At 33.5% G+C, this 17,991-nt stretch overlaps 1 protein-coding gene and 1 non-coding gene across 2 annotated transcripts; both read right to left on the bottom strand.

Annotated features, from left to right (window-relative positions):
• Positions 1-8,703: 8,703 nt before the first annotated feature.
• TRNAT-UGU (transfer RNA threonine (anticodon UGU)) lies at positions 8,704-8,776 on the bottom strand. Its single transcript has one exon. It is a non-coding gene; the product is annotated as a tRNA-Thr (tRNA).
• A 2,952-nt stretch (positions 8,777-11,728) lies between these two features.
• Positions 11,729-12,325, bottom strand: LOC150094201 (uncharacterized). The gene has a single exon (XM_090412421.1). The coding sequence runs from the start codon at positions 12,323-12,325 to the stop codon at positions 11,729-11,731; it is 597 nt and encodes a 198-aa protein (XP_090268547.1).
• Between the last annotated feature and the right edge of the window lie 5,666 nt (positions 12,326-17,991).

Genomic DNA, 17,991 nt, shown 5'->3' on the forward strand with positions numbered 1-17,991 from the left:
GCCCAGCGGTACTTAAGTACCAGTACTAACGTTGCAGCTAGATGACTGAAGCAGTAGTTCGAGTGCGCTGTCTAGTGCCTTCCAGATTCATCTCGAAGGTTCTCGATACTTCGTTATTTTCATATAAATACAAGAGGATCTCATCCACAGTCAGTCAGTCGTGAACAGTGTGATATTCGTGTATAAGCGCACTCAGGTTCGTCGTGTCAGCCATAGCCTATTGTGGTTTTATATTGACAGACTTTTTCCATTAGTGTGAGACATATTCAGTGAATAATAACCGTTACACGGCTATTTTGGATCATTTTTTTGTGTTCACTTTCCATCACTATGGCATCTACGATTAAAAAACGTAAATAAAGTGATTCTTCTCCGGTTTTTAATGAAAAGTGGACCAATTTATACAGATCGACGATAAGCCAGTGTGTTTAATTTGTCGTGAGTCAGTGTCAGTATCAAAAGAATACAATATAAAACGACACTATGAGACGAAGCATGCGTCCAATTTCGATCACCTTCAAGAGGGGCTTCGTGTGGACAAAGTGAACCGTCTCCAAATTGATTTCAAATGCCAGCAGGGTACGTTTAAAAGGCAGAGGAAAGAGAGCGAAGCGTGAGTCAAAGTAAGTTATGCAACAGCTGAAAAAATTGGTAAAAAATCAAAAGTCTTCGTGGACGGCGAGTTTGTGAAAGGGTGTCTCATCGCTGCCTGGGGAAATTCTGTGACCAAATAATAAGGAAGTATTTAAAAAGTCTGGGGTAATTGTAGCACGACGTGTCGAAGAACTTGCCAATGACATTGAAGGAACTTTAAAAAAACGGTCGTTCGAATTTACGTCACATTCACTTGCTTTAGATGAGAGCACAGATGTGAAGGATACAGCACAACTGGCTATCTTTGTCCATGGCACTGATCAACAATTCACTGTGACAGAAGAACTGCTAGCGCTCGTACTTATGAAGGGAACGACGAAAGGCACTGATATTCTTGAAGCCGCCAAGAAAACGCTCGAGCGCTTCCACCTCAGCTAAACCACCCTCGAGGTTGTGGTAACTGATGGTGCCCCTGCTATGGTGGGAAAGAGCGAAGGGTTTGTTGCGCTGCTATGGAAAGAACCGGAACTAGGAAGAAAAGATTTCGTCCATTACCCCTGTTTAATCCACCAGGAGAATTTGTGCGCGAAAACTATTGGATTTGAGAATGTCATGAAAGTTATGGTGACTGTCGTCAACATTATTAGGGCAAGAGAGTTGAATCATCGTCAATTACAAGAGTTTTTGACCAAAGAATGCTAAGCGAATCACGGCGATGTGGTTTATTATATTGATGTGCGTTGGTTGAGCAGAGGGAAGGTTCTTAAAATGACTCAAGGAGCGAAATACAGCAGTTCATGCAAACCAAGGGAAAGCCGATTGCGGAATTCAACGATCCGAAGTGAATGAACAGACTTTGCCTTTGTGACCGACATCTCGTTGCATATGAATGACCTAAATACGCGGCTATAATCCAAAGATCAACCGGTGCACACTTTGTTTGATCACATCAAAGCTTTTGTGGCTAAGCTCAAACTTTGGGAGGCACAACTCCCAAAAAAAGATTTAACTCATTTTCAGCTTCTCGCTGAGTCCAACTGTTCATCTCTTGATGAATACGCTACAAAATTAGCCGTGTTGCGAACTGAGTTTGAAGAGAGATTTAGTGACTTTCGTAACCAAGTCTTCTTTAGATTTATTTTCAATGCCATTCAGTGTCAATGCTGCTGAAATGCCAGGCTCAGTACAAATGGAACTGCTTGAACTCCAAAACAACTCTTCTTTGGGAGAAAAATTATTCAATGTGCCCTTGCTTACATTTTACAAATACTACATTTCTACATTTGTCGGCATGCTTTGAAGATGTGCGCTTTGTTAGGAAGCACATACTTATGTGAGCAGTTCTTCTCCAGAATGAAGAATGTGAAGTCCAAGATAAGAACTCAGATTACGGACCAACATCTCGACTTCCAACAGTGATGCCAACATTGACAAGCTGGTCAAGAAAAAACATTGCCAAGTTTCCCATTGACATTGTAAAAAATGAATGTTTTCTTCATTGAATTATATTTTTTTCAAGTTTTGATTGTATTTACTTTCGATTGACTCCTACTTACGCTCTTAAAGCTGAGTTTGTTTATTTTTATAGGATTTTATGTAAAGTATGAAATGTACAGCGTTCCTTGTGAATCTGGAAAGCATCTTACATTTCTAAAATACCACAGTATAGTTTAGTGGCCCGAAGGCTTCATTGAAATTTTTAAGGCGGTCCGCACTGTCCGAAAGGTTGAGACCACTGCCCTAATACCATATCCTTAAAGATTCTAAGCAAAGCACGTACATGTCGTGACTTAAAAATTAAACAGGTAGCAGTTAACAAAATTTAAATTAATGATTTTTATAATTAATTTAATTTATTTAATCTGATCACAATAACTATTTACTATTGCATAACTCGACCTCATCATCAGCTAACGCCTATGTTGTTCCCGTATAGGGAGTAGGCGGGGCCGTTTACTGACCTGTGATGCAATAATAGCGAAAAATATAATTCAAATATTATAAAAATCTGATCTGCTTACATTTGCCTTTTGAAGGCATCAAATATTTACTAATTAATAAATATTTTCTAAATGAAAATTACAATTAAATTAAAATACAAAAAAACAAGTGTTACGAAACATTTGTCGTTTTCTTGAAATTAGCTCAAAAGAATTTTATAAAAACTATTAAAATTTAGAATCAAACTATTCAAAATATGAATAATTAATTTAAATTTTCGTAAATAATTTTCACATCACAACTTGAATGCTCCATTTACATTTTTTAAGAAATCCGAAGTGAAGTATTTTTTCAAATACTTCACTTGGAATTTCTGAATACATATTATTATTATTATTATTATTATTATTATTATTATAAGGGTCCTGTGTAGGCATACGAAGGACCCTTAATATCACGGTAATATCGCTGCTCCCGTTTTTCATAGTTTTAAAGTGGTTCCAACTTCTGTTTTTAATTTGAAAGTGTTCCCAAGTAACTGTTCTTGTCACGCCGAAGACAAGACAGTGATATAAAATTCACCGAAATCGGCTACGAAGAAACCAAACTTTGAAGTGTTGAAAAGTGAACAGAGAGGACCGGGGTCAACAAAGATCGAAGAACAAAGGACATCTTTGCAATCACGCCTTGTTGCTCAAGGGAAGAAAGGTGAGTATGAAGTGTATCAAATGCCTGAAGGATTTATCGTCCGACGGAAATCATATAACCTGTAGGAAATGCAGTAGGATTCTACACTTAAAATGTGCCGGCTTTTCAGAAACAACCTGGCAACGTAAATCCAATGCAATATGCGAGGAATGGAAGTGCCTTCTCTGCAGGAAGAACAAAGAAACGCACCTGAGACAGCCACCTACGACACAGCCGATGATACCGGAGGCAAAATCAGACGACGAACTGAACAGACAAAAAAAAAATGCAGGTGGGTTCTAGAATTTCAACTCTTTAAATATACTAATGGAAAACGGTCTAGAGACTATAAAAGCCAGCTTAGTAGATTTTGTGCAAGAACTCTTTGACAAACAGAGCGAACAAATAACAAAAAAACTACCGAATATCAAGATTTGCTCAAACATAATAATTTAGCAGTGATAGAAGTGTTGCAAACGGTAAAAGACATTAAAATCAGCATTAACACACTAAATGACAGGCAACACATTTGATGAAAGAGACATCCGAACTCCGTCAAGAACTTCATTTTTTTTAAAACTACAATACGAACGTTTAAATCAGAACAAACAACATAAAGAAGATCTTGTCATAAACGGTCTCCCTGAAACTGCACCTACAGAAAACCTCAAAGACGTAGTTTTAAAATTAGGCCATGCAATTGATATCCCCTTACAGCTTAACAACAATCAGATCGTAAATCGGATTCCTAGGAAGAGCAAAAAACAAGTCTTGCCATGACCTATACCAGTCGTAGTTTGTCTTACAAGCAAGTCCACAAGAGACAATCTCATAAAAGCCAGCAGACAGAAAAAAACCAGTTTCCAAGGACTTCAACGCATTGCAAGACAATACACCAATCTTCCTATCAGAATATTTAACACCATTCAACCAGAATCTGTTCCACCAAGCAAGAAAGGCAAAAACAGAAAAAAATTATCAATTTTTGTGGATCAGATATGCCAAGATATTCTTGAGGAAGTCACAAACTTCAAAGCCAATACAAATTAAAAGCTCAGAAGACATAGAAAGGCTGCCACAGTGAAAAAAAAAAAAGTCTCCTAATTAGTTCAAAAAGAAGACCACAATAAAAATGAATGTGAACCATCAAGACAGATACAATAACACCAGAATATACCGGCAATTTCACTTTGATCAGACCTTTCAGATCATTCATTTGACCTCCCAAACATTAGCCTACTTCGAACACAGCGATCAAATCAATAATAAAAAAAATATCTAACTGGTGTCATCCTCAGATCAGCTTATTAAAAAGCTTCGAGGATGCAAGCTGAGACATTACATCGCAATCAAGATCAACAGAAAGAAAAAAAAAGAAAACGCTGTAGTTACAGCGGTTAAAAACATTAAAAGCAAAAATTGTAAAATATATATAACTTACTGTTATATAAATGCTGTTAAAAAAATGTAATCTTATCCAATTGCAAACTGTAAATTATCATCTATAGTAACATTATTAACACATTATACAAAAAACGGAAAAATGTGTATGAAATTCACTGTAAAAAAAACAACAACTAGAACAACACGTTTTTAAATGCATAATATGCAATAACAACTTTAATAATAATAAACAAATAAATAAAAATTATTATTGGCACTTCCATGGAGTATTTAGACTCATCGTAGGAGGTCCACTAAAATCAACACTACCCACCAATACCTGTCATATTTTCAACTTATTTGCTGACAAAGCAGTATTTACAAGCGGCTCTGGCAATCTATTCCACTTATTCACCACTCTCCAAGAAATCAATCTAGTCCTAGCGCCCTTGCTAACCACACTAATTTACATAATATCCAAGGATAATCCCTAGATTTCCTCGTATTAGCCATGTACTGTACTGAAATACTTTTCTCCACATCAATCCTATGACTCCCTGTGACTTATATGTAGTGGCGGCCGGTGAAAATTTTAAGTGGGGGTGATTTTTAAATTTTAAATTTAAAAATCACCCCCATTTTTTAAATTTTGTTTTGCATATACAAAATAAAATTTTAAAAAATATTTTTTTTCCTAATCAATAACTAATTTATTAATAAATAAATTTACATGTTAAAAAATTGCTTTATTAAAAATATTTAACCCTCACCACGAACAAACACCAATAATAAAAGTCTCGTATCTCACAAAATAACGCGCGCAACGATACACTGCCCAAAAGAACAGTGTCAAGGGTAAACGAATATCGGCGAGTTTACCTGCAATTGGCGTGATCATTCGCAGTGTATTTGTTTCGAGTTACCATAATTGAAAAAATATAATTCTTTTCATATTTTCAACGGTGACACTCGTCATTATTCAGCCTTGTATCTATAATAAATAAGTATATGTTATTTTAACAAAATAAAATAAGATTTGCAAAAAATAGTTCAACCTTTCGTATCTCACAGAAATAACGCGCAAGCATACGATACACTGCCCAAAGAGACTGTCGGATTCACAAGTTACGTGCAATGAGAAGAGCAAACGAATATCGGCGAGTCTGGCTGCGATTGGTTGAAAGTGATATAACGTGATAATTCTGACACTGCGTTAGATCGCAGTGTATCTGTTTCGAAATCTAAAGCGTTAATCGAACAATTATAATTATTAACTATTCAATCATTGTCGAAACATAAACTGTAACCTTTAACATGTTGTATTGCATTTATGTAATGTTGTAAGCATTGTTATTATTTATAAACACAAACAAAATTTAATTTTTTCATTTTTTCCTTGGGGGTGCTGCAGTGTCGTAGTGCTTATGTACGGGCCGCCACTGTTTATATGTCTATCTTATCCTCCCCATTTATCCGTGTGTCAATCAGTCTCTGTAACCCATAACTCTTCAATCTCTCATCATAGCATTCCACAGAGCTGAGGTTTAAAAAAAAAGTTAGTTCGAGAACTACTGATGAAATAGAAGACTGCGTTCAGCATTATTTTGATGTGGCGCCATCTAGTAGCTCTCGTGCAAACTGTTTTTATATCAATTCTTGCCCGGAAAATATCGTGCAATACTAATTAATATAAAAATCATAACCCCCGTTTTGTGTATTACATACTGAACTCAATATTATTATGTGTATATTTTTTCATTGAAAATAATGTGCAATAATAAAATTCAATGGATATTAAACAAAACAAACAACTTTTATTTGATAGAGCATCTCATTGACTAACATTGAAGTGCTCTGTAAATTTTATTAACATTAAAGCATCTATATACAATCAAAATAAATATATATACAACTATTTACAATGTTGAAAGTTTATTTTTCACTAGGTTAGACTATAATAAATTTAGTTTAATCCTTTATCCCAGTGAGAGCAAACAAAGTTTGCGCCTGAAAATATCTTCAGGACTGAATATAGTGTTGCACTATCTTACCTGGGTAAGTAGTGCAACACCAAGGCAACTCGTAGCAAAGGTGGTGCAAGATACCAACACTCCTATCCCAGTATCTCCCATAATGCAAAACATATCTCCTTGTGGATATGTATACTGTTATGCATTAATGGATTGGCCACTACCCAGACTAGTTTCGACCTTTATTGAGGTCTCTTCAGTGGGAGCCAGGCCCAGAGTTGGAGATACCAGGCAGAAACAGTAGCAATCATCTTTACCTAGTGTTTTGCATTATGGGAGATACTGGGATAGGAGTGTTGGTATCTTGCTCCACTTTTGCTACGAGTTGCCTTGGTTTTGCACTACTTACCCAGGTAAGATAGTGCAATACTATATTCAGTCCTGAAGATATTTTCAGGTGCAAACTTTGTTTGCTCTCACTGGGATAAAGGATTAAACTAAATTTATTATAAATATTTACAATATATACATTTATACATAGAACGCTTATTCTAATTCGCATTTTGATTTACATTTCTGGATATCTTAATAATATATATTATGTACAATTTATTTTTCCTTACTTTTAACATCATAATCTGCTCAGTGTCTGCTTCTTCCTACAGTCCTTTTTACATGAGTTGAACAGTATTTTTCTTTTAATGTAACATAACTTTACTATCCATGGAATTCTGTATTATGAATTTAAGTTACCAGTCACATTTCTATTTCCATAAATCATATTTCCTTTTTATAATGAAATTCTTATTTTTTGTGGTATATTTCCAATTACATATGGGATTCGATCTACGTTATTATCTCTTGTGAGGGGACACCTTTCCTTAAACCTATGTAAGGTTTGTTTTAAAATATACAACAATGGATTTTATATTGTTAACTAATCTGACAATATTCATATATAAATATACATATTTATACATGTATGTACATATACACACCTATACATACATACCTATTACTACTTTACATATAATACGTCTTCTATGCATATGACTATTTTACTTATAATACATATAATTATTCTTTCGGAGACATGAAGTGCTCTGTAAAGTGAACATGCCATTTTGTACTTTATTTGATAATATTGTTTATACATAATTTTTAAAAAAGTGTTTATTTGTAATCATGGGGTTCATTCCTTCGCCTTTCCTCCTCCTATTCTTGCGAAGTTCTTTCTGAATTGTGAGCATATTCTGCCTCACATAACCATTTAAAGAAAATAAATTATAAAAATGTTATTTTTGTCTAAAAATTCAAACAAACATAATTCGATCTTCCAGTTCTCGTGTTTAGAAACACAGAAAAACAATATAAAAATATCCATATACATTCAAAACAATCTTAATAATGATAATAAAATGATGAAAGAATTACATAAAGAATTATAACTCTTTCCGACTTTACATATTATTATACATGTACAGTGCCAACATATTTAATATCACTGAGCTTATCTTAAAGCTATATCAGTTAATCTCAAGAGTCTCATTGAATCGTAGACAAGTTTTCGGACCTTTTATGTAGAAGAAATGTAGGAGAAATTTCGGAAGATGTTGCAATAACTATTATAAAGTATAAAATGTATAAAGTGATAAATGCCTTATAATATATATAAAAGAATTATAAAACTCTAATCTTATGTAATAATTATCCGTCCAATCGCAAATATAATAACAATAATAATAATAATAATATCAACCTTTACAAACTTCCTCGTAAAATGCAAATAAAATTATTTATTCACTTATAAATTTGATAAAAATTTATAAATTACATAGTTTTATACATATAAATTTATTACATAGCACGGATCTATTCATCTTGAAATGGGGAGGATGGACCATGAAAATTCTAGGAAGATAATAATGACTTGTTTGGGAAGGAGAAATAATGTTGTTTATTCATTCGCACAGATTTTCTAATTATCATCTACCTTTCAAAAAGTTTTTTTTTTTTTTTTGAAATTCTCAAAAATACAAATATGCGATTGTCCTTAAAATAAATCAATAATACTTTAACTTTCATAAAGAAAAACCAACAGAAATCAACAAGACCAAAATCTTAGGTAAGCCACCAGTGAGGATCGAACTCACGACCCCTGGTTTACAAGACCAGTGCTCTAACCACTGAGCTATGATGGCAATGCGTCTGAGCGCCCTCATAATACTCCTTTCTTCAATACCAAGCTTAAATTACATGCCAATTTTTAAGATACTGTATTGTGAATGAAAGACATAAATGAATGAAATAAGTTTTGTAACATAGCGAACACACATTTATTAGTTATACACAAAAGTGAAATATACATACTTTTAATCAATAAGTATTCAAATTGTAATCAATAATCTTCAAACAATATATAAAATTATATATTGTTTGAAGCTTTTATACGAAAAATCAGTGTTAAAGCCAATATTATTCTTAATTAATAAGTACAGTACAGTAGAGTACAAAGCTTCCTGGTAAACCGCGTTCTTCAAACTCAACAAAGTTATTTAGCTCTGTCAGTTGGGAGAATAGCTTGCACACTGTTTCCACAGTAGCTTTTTAAATGAAATGTGCGGTTAAGCGAATTACTCCACTCATAAAATAACACTGGGGATATAAATATGAGCATAAACACACGATGAATTCTTCGACTCCATGGAGGGTGCAATAAAAATAAAATAAATATCAGCTTTATTAAAACAGAACAATTGGAGCAATTATATATATATATATGAAAAAAACACATTAAATTTCAACTTTAAGAATTTCAAATTCTAATTTCCTGAAGGTGTCAAATAATAATAATAATAATAATAATAATAATAATAATAACCTGCAGGAATTCTCTGCTCGGTTTTAGGTTTCACAAGTACCAGTAGCGCACGCAGGATTTAATCTTGGGGGGGGGGGGGGTTGAGAATACACACTACGCATTGCATACAAGCAATGACTGAGCATCTGCAATGATCTCTAATTCATAAATAGCATAGAAATAGAAGACACGACACAACATAAATAAAAATAAATGAATTTTAATCAGGAAAAAATTTTTGGAAATGTTTCTAGTGTTTTTTTTTTTCCCTTTTCTTTGGGGGGGGGAGGGCTTGGCCCGCCCCTATGGGTGCGCCACTGACGAGTACTTTGAATCATGTCGGCAGCAATATATTTAATGTAGTGTAGGAACAAACCTGCCTATATATATATATAAGCCGAAATTTGAAACGTTTTTATGTCACGCCTTTTGTCTCGTCATTGTTTGGAGCCGGATTAAGCTGATAAGCTGAAATTTGAAACGTTTCACGTCCAACAATGTTTGCCTTCATGGAGCAACAATTTGTTGGACGTTTCAAAACAATGGAGAACCGGCGTATCAGCCCGGAACTCGGGAGGTTTTCTGCTATTGAAAATAAAATAAAATAAAAATAATACATTTTTTTTTTTTCAATAGCAGAAGAAAGCGATAACTTTTTTATTATTATTTAACCCTTCCCTTCCAACACACACATACAAGCATTCTGTGATGTTCCAGGAATTTTTACACAATAATTCACATGTACGTCTTACATAAAATCATTCTTTTCTTTTTAATTCTAACTAAACCAATCCGCAGCCAATATGGACACAGCTTATCTATTAGTCTTTCGGGGGCCGACCGACAGAAGCTATCTAGCATTATAAGAAAATCTGGCACATTAAATAATAATATTTCAAATTAATTTTAAATGGTTTCGCAAATCATCTATTTTAATATTTACAAAATATATATTTTGTAAACTGGTTTTAGGTTATCCGACATCAGAATTTTTCTTCAATAGCAGTTTTCAATCAATATTAGATTTATTTATTTTCTAATATTATCCATTTTAGATATATTTTATTTATCAGGTAAGTAATTTTGTTTTAATTTATTAATTTATTTTATAATTAAATCTATCGTATTTAATTCTAGAGTATGACTAGTCGTGAGAGTAATTATTATGGAAGAAAACACCCAAGTGGGCATGAAAAACGAAAGCGAAAACAAGAAAAAGAAGCGGCTGAGGAACGTCAAAGAAATTCACTGTTTAAATTTATGAAGTCGAACTCATATATTTGTTCCGATATATCAGTTGATAACGGGAGTTCTGAAATAACTACAAACAGTTCTTCGGCTTCAACATTAATTAATAATGAGAGTTCATACTCAAAGGAAGCGGAGAACATGACGCATTTGGTCAAACAATAAGTATTGAAGATCCTAAAACTGAGACACCAGAGGAAGGTGAACTATTTACTATTGATGATCCAGCAACAAGCCCCAAAATTTTGAACAACGCAACACTAACACAAATTGTACAACGTGGTCCACCGTCTCCTCCGGCTGAAAATGATTTTCCAAAAGATGAGAACAAGAGGTGTTTTTCCACAGCTCACTATGTTAGGACAATTGCAAACGGAGAGAAGCAAAACAGAAGATGGCTTGTATATTCAAACTCTTCCAACTCTATTTTTTGTTTTTGTTGCAAATTATTTTTTTCTGATGATAATTTTTTTTATCTAATAATAGATTTCCTGACTGGCAACATGTAAGTGAAAGATTAAAGTCGCACGAACGAAATCCAGTGCACATGAAAATATATTGTCTTTTAATTTTTATTAAAAAAATGATAAAGTATGCGTTTACACAATCACAGAAATAATTATATAATTAAAGGGTTTTAAAAACGACAAATAAGGCTCATAGAACAGAAAGTTTTAAATTAAAAACTTTAAAAAACTTTCCTACAGTTAAAAACTTTTACTGTAGGAAAATAAAAAGTAAAACTTAAATTAATATAACAACATAATTGGTAGTATATAAAAAATTAATCTTTTATTCAGGTGAAAATTTGACAATAGTCGTAATATTGCTTGCACATTAGGGAACACTAACTCAATCTTGTCTTGAAAGATGATTTGATACAAATCTTTGTGTTGAAAATGTTCTTTTTCAGGATAATTTTGCTTGACATACTCATGGAAGTGCCTCGGTTCACTCGTGAGATTAATATCAACATCGTGTGGGTGCTCTTTTATTAACGTATCTACTGCTTTTCGTAGCTGTACCTCTGAAACTTCTAAATCAACTAAAAATGAAAATTTATTTGCAACATAATTGTAGACTGTTGCTTTCTCGTTAAATTTGCCTCAAGGATGTCTATGATATGAATGAAGTTCACTCGAAATTTGTCTCTTGGAGAAAGCTGTTCATTAGCATCAGGTGCAGCTCCATCATTGGCTTGTTTGTTTCTCATTCTCTTTCTTTTTACTGTAGACTTATATTCTACACCAGACAATCTAGATTTAACTTCTTCAAAATCATCAAAATTTTCTCGAATATTTTTAACATAGTGAAAAAGTGATTTGTACAGATTTGCACATGTGGTAAGTGCAATCTTTGGATCCTGGAGAGCCATACTGGTTTTGTGAAACTCTGGCAGCAAATTATTCCATAAATGTAGCATAAAAACAAACTCTAGTTCCTCCATTTTTTCCAGAAGAATACCAGCTTCTAGTCTTGTAGCTCCCTTTTCATTCTTATCATCATAAATGTTACTTAGAGCATCTATGATGGGCTTATAACTCACATTTATGGCAGACACTGCTTTGACATTTGCTTCCCACCTAGTGTCAGACAGTCTTTTTAGTACTCTGGTATCTGCTGTTTTCAAGAAAAATAACATCACAGACCACCTCTTTGTAGAAGATGAAAAGAAAGTGTATATTTCTTGAACAACAGCAAAAATGTTTACCGCATCTAAACAGCAACCTACAGCAGCACGGCCGACAAGATTTAGTGAATGACCGGCACATAGAAAATATATAGCATGCTTATTTAACTCAAGGATTTTTTGTTGCATTCCCTTGTATTTGCCAGCCATATTCGCTGCATTATCATATGACTCCTCGGCATTTGCTGAAATCAACTTTGCAGTCCTTACTTAGATAATCCACAACCATACCATTGCAATTCAAAGTCATGAACACTCTGAAGATCATAGAAGAACTTTGCTTACATACTTGGCAAGAAAGCGTGGTCAAACCTTAGACTCGGAACTAGCAAAACAAATAAAAGAAGAATAGCTTTATTGGAGGAATATGCTTGAGCGTGTTATTGCAGTGATATGCACATTAGCAGAACGTGGTCTGGCTTTTAGGGGAGACAATGAAACTTTTGAATCGCGAAATAATGGCAACTACCTCGGTTTGTTAGAAATGATTGCTAAGTTTGATTCATTTCTTTCCAATCACATAAAACAACATGGAAACAGAGGATCTGGATCTCCTTCATATTTGTTAAAGACAGTATGTGATGAATTGATCCAGCTTACGTCTAATAAAGTAAGAAAATCAATTTTGGATAATCTGAGAAAGGCGGGTTACTTCAGTTTGTCTGTGGACTCTACCTGTCCACAGTAGAGTCCACAGACAAAGTGAAGTACAGTAATTTCTAAATAATTAATTTCTAAATTAATTATTTAGAAATTATCATAGTGATATGTCTGACTTCATTTGAGTGATTTTTCTACGAATATTTTTTTATCAATTTTTATATATTTTTGTTTTTTTTATTTGAGGCCCCGGCAGATTGCGAGGCCCTAAACTGTAGCTTTTTTAGCTTATACGTAAATCCGGCACTGGTAGGAGGATTAAATAAGAGTTTACAAATCGACTGTTTATTATTATTATTATTATTATTATTATTATTATTATTCGTGACACCTCCAAGGAGTCCGGAAGACTCATCGCAGGAGGACACCTATTGTACAACTCTACGTCTCCACCACTACACCCAGGGCCGGCGGAAGCGGGCATGCAGTGCATGCGAGCGCAGCTACGAAGGGGGCGCCGCCACCGGGGAACCGTTCATAAGTTCATTTTTAAGAAACAAAATTTTTATCATGAAAACAAAAAATCTTAGAATGATCAATATTAAAATAAATATTGGCCGGATACACCGAATAAAAATTAAAAAAAATTGTATATTGCCACCTCTTTGATCAGCCGGCTGTTTACAATTTTGCAGCGAGAGCAGGCTAAATGCTTGCCTAAAGAATGTTGTGTCTACTGCAGTCTATCTAAAGTGAAATGATGAACGGTTTTTATGTGCAGAAACGAATTTTCGTACAAAACATTTGTTTCTAGTTAACCAGTCATATGGTACGCATCTCAGTAGGCTACTGACAGTAGCGCAGTGCGGACTATTATTTCGTCTCTGTGTCGTGTTGTGTAATAATTTCTTGTGGGTATAAAATAGAAATGGAATCAAAAATTAAAAAAAAGTTATCCCGTGCACAAAATCGTAAGCGTCATGCTGCGAAAGAAGCAGATATTAAGAAACAAACTGGGGCTCTTAATAAATTTGTTAAAATATTAAAATATTCTGCTGCAGATTATAACCAAATCGACACATCAGAAATCAGAGTTGAAGAACCGTGCATATCATCCAGTTTTCACGAAAGTACTATTGCAACTATTGAACAAGATAACAAGATGCATGATTTAAGTGAAAAACAGTTAGGAGAAGATTTAGTTGTAGTTGACCACAAAACTAACACACTGTTAGTCTCTGTAAATTTAGAAGATCCAGGTGAATGGGGAAATATTGATGAAAAATTACGAGTTGTTTTAATTGAAATGGGACCTGTTCAAAAGAAAAATATAATATATCCCAGAGATACATATGGTCATAAATTTGACGACACGTATTATAATTGAAAAATGAAAAACGGTGATCTTGTGCCAAGAACATGGCTCATTTATTCCGAAACTTTAAATTCTGTTTTTTGCTTTTGTTGCAAACCTTTCGCACCTACCGAATCAAGTAGAAGGCTATAACGACTGGAGAAATGTAAGTACAACTTTGCATAGACATGAGACTAATTTAACTCACATGAAAAATTTCTTAAAATGGAAGGAAGTTGCTAAAAATTTAAAAAACAAAACTACTATTGATTGAGAGACTCAATGGAAAAGAAACATTGGACGAGTGTTTTAGAACGCTTGATTGAAATTATAAAATTCCTTGGTAGCCAAAATTTAACTTTTCGCGGATCATCTGATAAATTATATGAAAGGAATAATGGCAATTTTTTAAAATTAGTCGAACTGTTTGAGAAGTTTGATCCCGTTATGGAAAATCATGTTGAAAGGACCCTACAACGAAACAATAGAATACACTATTTGAGTAAAGACAGTCAAAATGAAATATTGGAAACTTTAAGTAACGCATCAGGGATACAATTTTATTATCAATTCGAAAATCTAAATATTATTCCATAATTTTAGACTGCACACCTGATGTAAGTAAAACAGAACAAATTACCATTATTATTCGCTTTGTTTCCTGTGACAATGGAATTGTTAAGATCAGGGAAAACTTTTTAGGTTTTGCAGATATATCAGATTCCACAGGACGTGATTCATGCGCGACAATAATGGAACAACTGGAAAAATGGAACATTCCCGTTGAAGACATACGAGGTCAAGTGTATGACAATGGGACAAATATGAAAGGGAAAAAATATGGGCTCCAAAATTTGCTTTTAAACAAAAATCCTCGAGCTTTTTACGTGCCATGTGCTGCTCATACTCTAAATTTAATCATTAACGATTCAGCCAAAGTGAATGCAGATACAATTAGTTTCTTTGCAATTATTCACTTTGACTGAATCGTTAATGATTAAATTTAGAAAAAAAACCGAATATTCAAAACCCTTTCGATATTCTTAATTTTATTTTGTCCAATAATTTTTCTTTCCCTAACTTTTCAATTGTTTTAAGAATACTATTAACCTTACCTGTTAGTGTAGCGAGCGATGTACGTTCCTTTTCCGAGTTGAAATTGATTAAAAGTAGGTTTTAATTTAAAACCTACTTAAGAACAAGTATGTCACAAAAAAAGGCTTGTTAGTTTGGCGTTAATAGCTATTGAAAATGATATATGTGCGGAATTAGACGTTAAGACCATTATTTCTAATTTTATGAATATGCAATCAAAAACCCTAAAATTTTACTTTAAAAAAATTTCAAGTATATTTATGTAATTTAATTTATTTTCTGTTATTTTGTAAAGATGTTATTTTTTGAATACTTATATTAAATGTTCTAATTATTTCTGAATTCTTTTCTTATTTTCTCATCTATCTTGAGTTTCTTTTATTTTCCTAAAAGATAGTTCCATTTATAAAAATTATTAAAAATTTTTTACAACTTACTAAGAATTTAGTAAAATGCAAGAATTTTTTAAACTTTAGTTCAAATAAATTTTAACTTTAATTAAAATTTATTTTAATTTTGTTAGCGATTCGGATCGGTGAGAAGGCTATAATCCCTGTATCATTATATTCAACGATTAAAGTGAGGTGGCTTTATCAAAATTTTCTTTAACTTTTGAGAATTTTTTGAATATTCTGGTTACATTTAGCGAACCAACGTGTGGCTGTTCTGTCAAAATTTATTTAAGAAATTTCAAATAATTTAAATTTTTATTATCGTAAAAGAACCACACTAGCCCGGATCGTTACAGGGGCGCTTAGATAGACATTGCATGCGGGCGGCAAAAGACCCTAGCGCCGACTCTGACTACACCGATCGTCTACTACCAATCATCTACATTAAGTTTAGGATAACCATTCTTCTGAAAAATTGATAAAGCAGCTTTAATTCTTTGGCGATCTCTTCTTCATCGCTGATGAGCGTATGCGCATGAGTTACTAAATAGAAACGATACCAAACTCATAATGATCGGACTGAGTGTGAAGATATCTGTTCGTATGTGTAGGGTTTCTGTACATGGAGATTTTTATTTTCATTATTATCAACATAATGACGTGTAGGCTTTCTGTAGATGGAGATTTTTAGTTTTTTCAGAAGAATGAGGAAGTTTTACATAACTTCTAGTTCTGCTGTAAATTTTATCCTAGGATGTTGGTTGTTAAGAGGATTCAAGAATTCTTGGAGTGAATCTGGACGTACAAATCAAGAAAACGTCGTCAATATAGCGAGGTGATTTTTATAAAATAAAATTCCGATTTAATTATTTCAACCTCATTTCATACTTTCCAGCAATTATTTTTTAGGGAATTTAGGATAAAAAAAATCCTTATACAAATATAATTGAATCAAAATGAAAGCAATAAGATGTTGGTTGTTAAAAGGATTCAAGAATTCTTGGAGTGAATCTGGACCATGGTACAAATTAAGAAAACGTTGGCAATATATCTTTTCCATAACCTTAGTTTCAATGGAAAGGAGTTTATTGCTGTTTCTTCGAAATCTTCGAAATATATATTCGCTAATACAGGTAATAGAGGATTGCCCATGACTAACCCCATAATTTTGCTTTTAGGTGGTGTTGACAAAATCGAAAAAACTTGAATTTATGCAGTGACTTAAGAATGTCAAGATTGTTTTAAAAAATTTATCTCGTAAAATAACTAATACTTCTTCTGTGGATGCATTACTAAATAAAGAAATGACATCAAAGGTAGCTAAGATGTCTTCTTCTTGTAGATGTATGTCTTTAATCATGGAAACAAAGTGTTTGGAATTCTGTAAATGTAAGAATTAGAAAAATCTCTAAAAGAATTTAATAATTTTGCCTGATGTTTGGATAACTTATAAGTAGGGAAGTCAATTCCATCTACAACTGATCTTAATGCAAGGAATGAGGGGATGCAGGGGTCGTAGGGATAATCTTAATTCTCTAGAGAATTCGAAAGTAGTCTCTTGAGGAGGTTATTAGTCTGGTTATATAATTCTCGTGTTGGATCATTATCAAGAATGGAGTAAGTGCGAAGATCGCATTAGAATCGGATCAATTGCATAAGGAGTAAATCGCATTAGAATCGGATCAGTTTCTATTCTGCGAAGTTCCAGGCACCTTGAAACACACATATCTAACCTGTCCGGCAAACAAAGCGATGATCATCTACGCCCTGAATATAGCCTCTAGCACCTGTAACTACCCACACAGCCAAGAAGACTACTGGAATTTAGTCCATACAGAAGAGAACTAACACAGAACATGCAATTTCCTCTTCATTTGCGCCAAGCCCGTCATTTACAGTTTCTACCTTAAGCACACAACAAATAACCAGCACCTATCCATCACTGAATCGGAACAAACCCTCATGTTGTAGCCTACGTCGGAAACTACAAAGCAGACTTTCACTGGAATTTGATTATTACAAAGAAACAGGAACTGTTGCAAAATTCATAGAGTGGAATTCAACTGGTACCCTGTTCTGGATTGTCGACGATAATACACTTCAGCTAAAAAATAACTAAAAGTGATACTGAACTGTAATATTGATTCTTACTGAAAAGACACATCCTGTCTACCACT

The sequence above is a fragment of the Typopeltis vanoorti genome, chromosome 22 (assembly GCF_054136105.1).
Source record: "Typopeltis vanoorti isolate ZY-2024b chromosome 22, IOZ_Tvanoo_1.0, whole genome shotgun sequence".
Taxonomy (NCBI): Eukaryota; Metazoa; Arthropoda; class Arachnida; order Uropygi; family Thelyphonidae; genus Typopeltis; species Typopeltis vanoorti.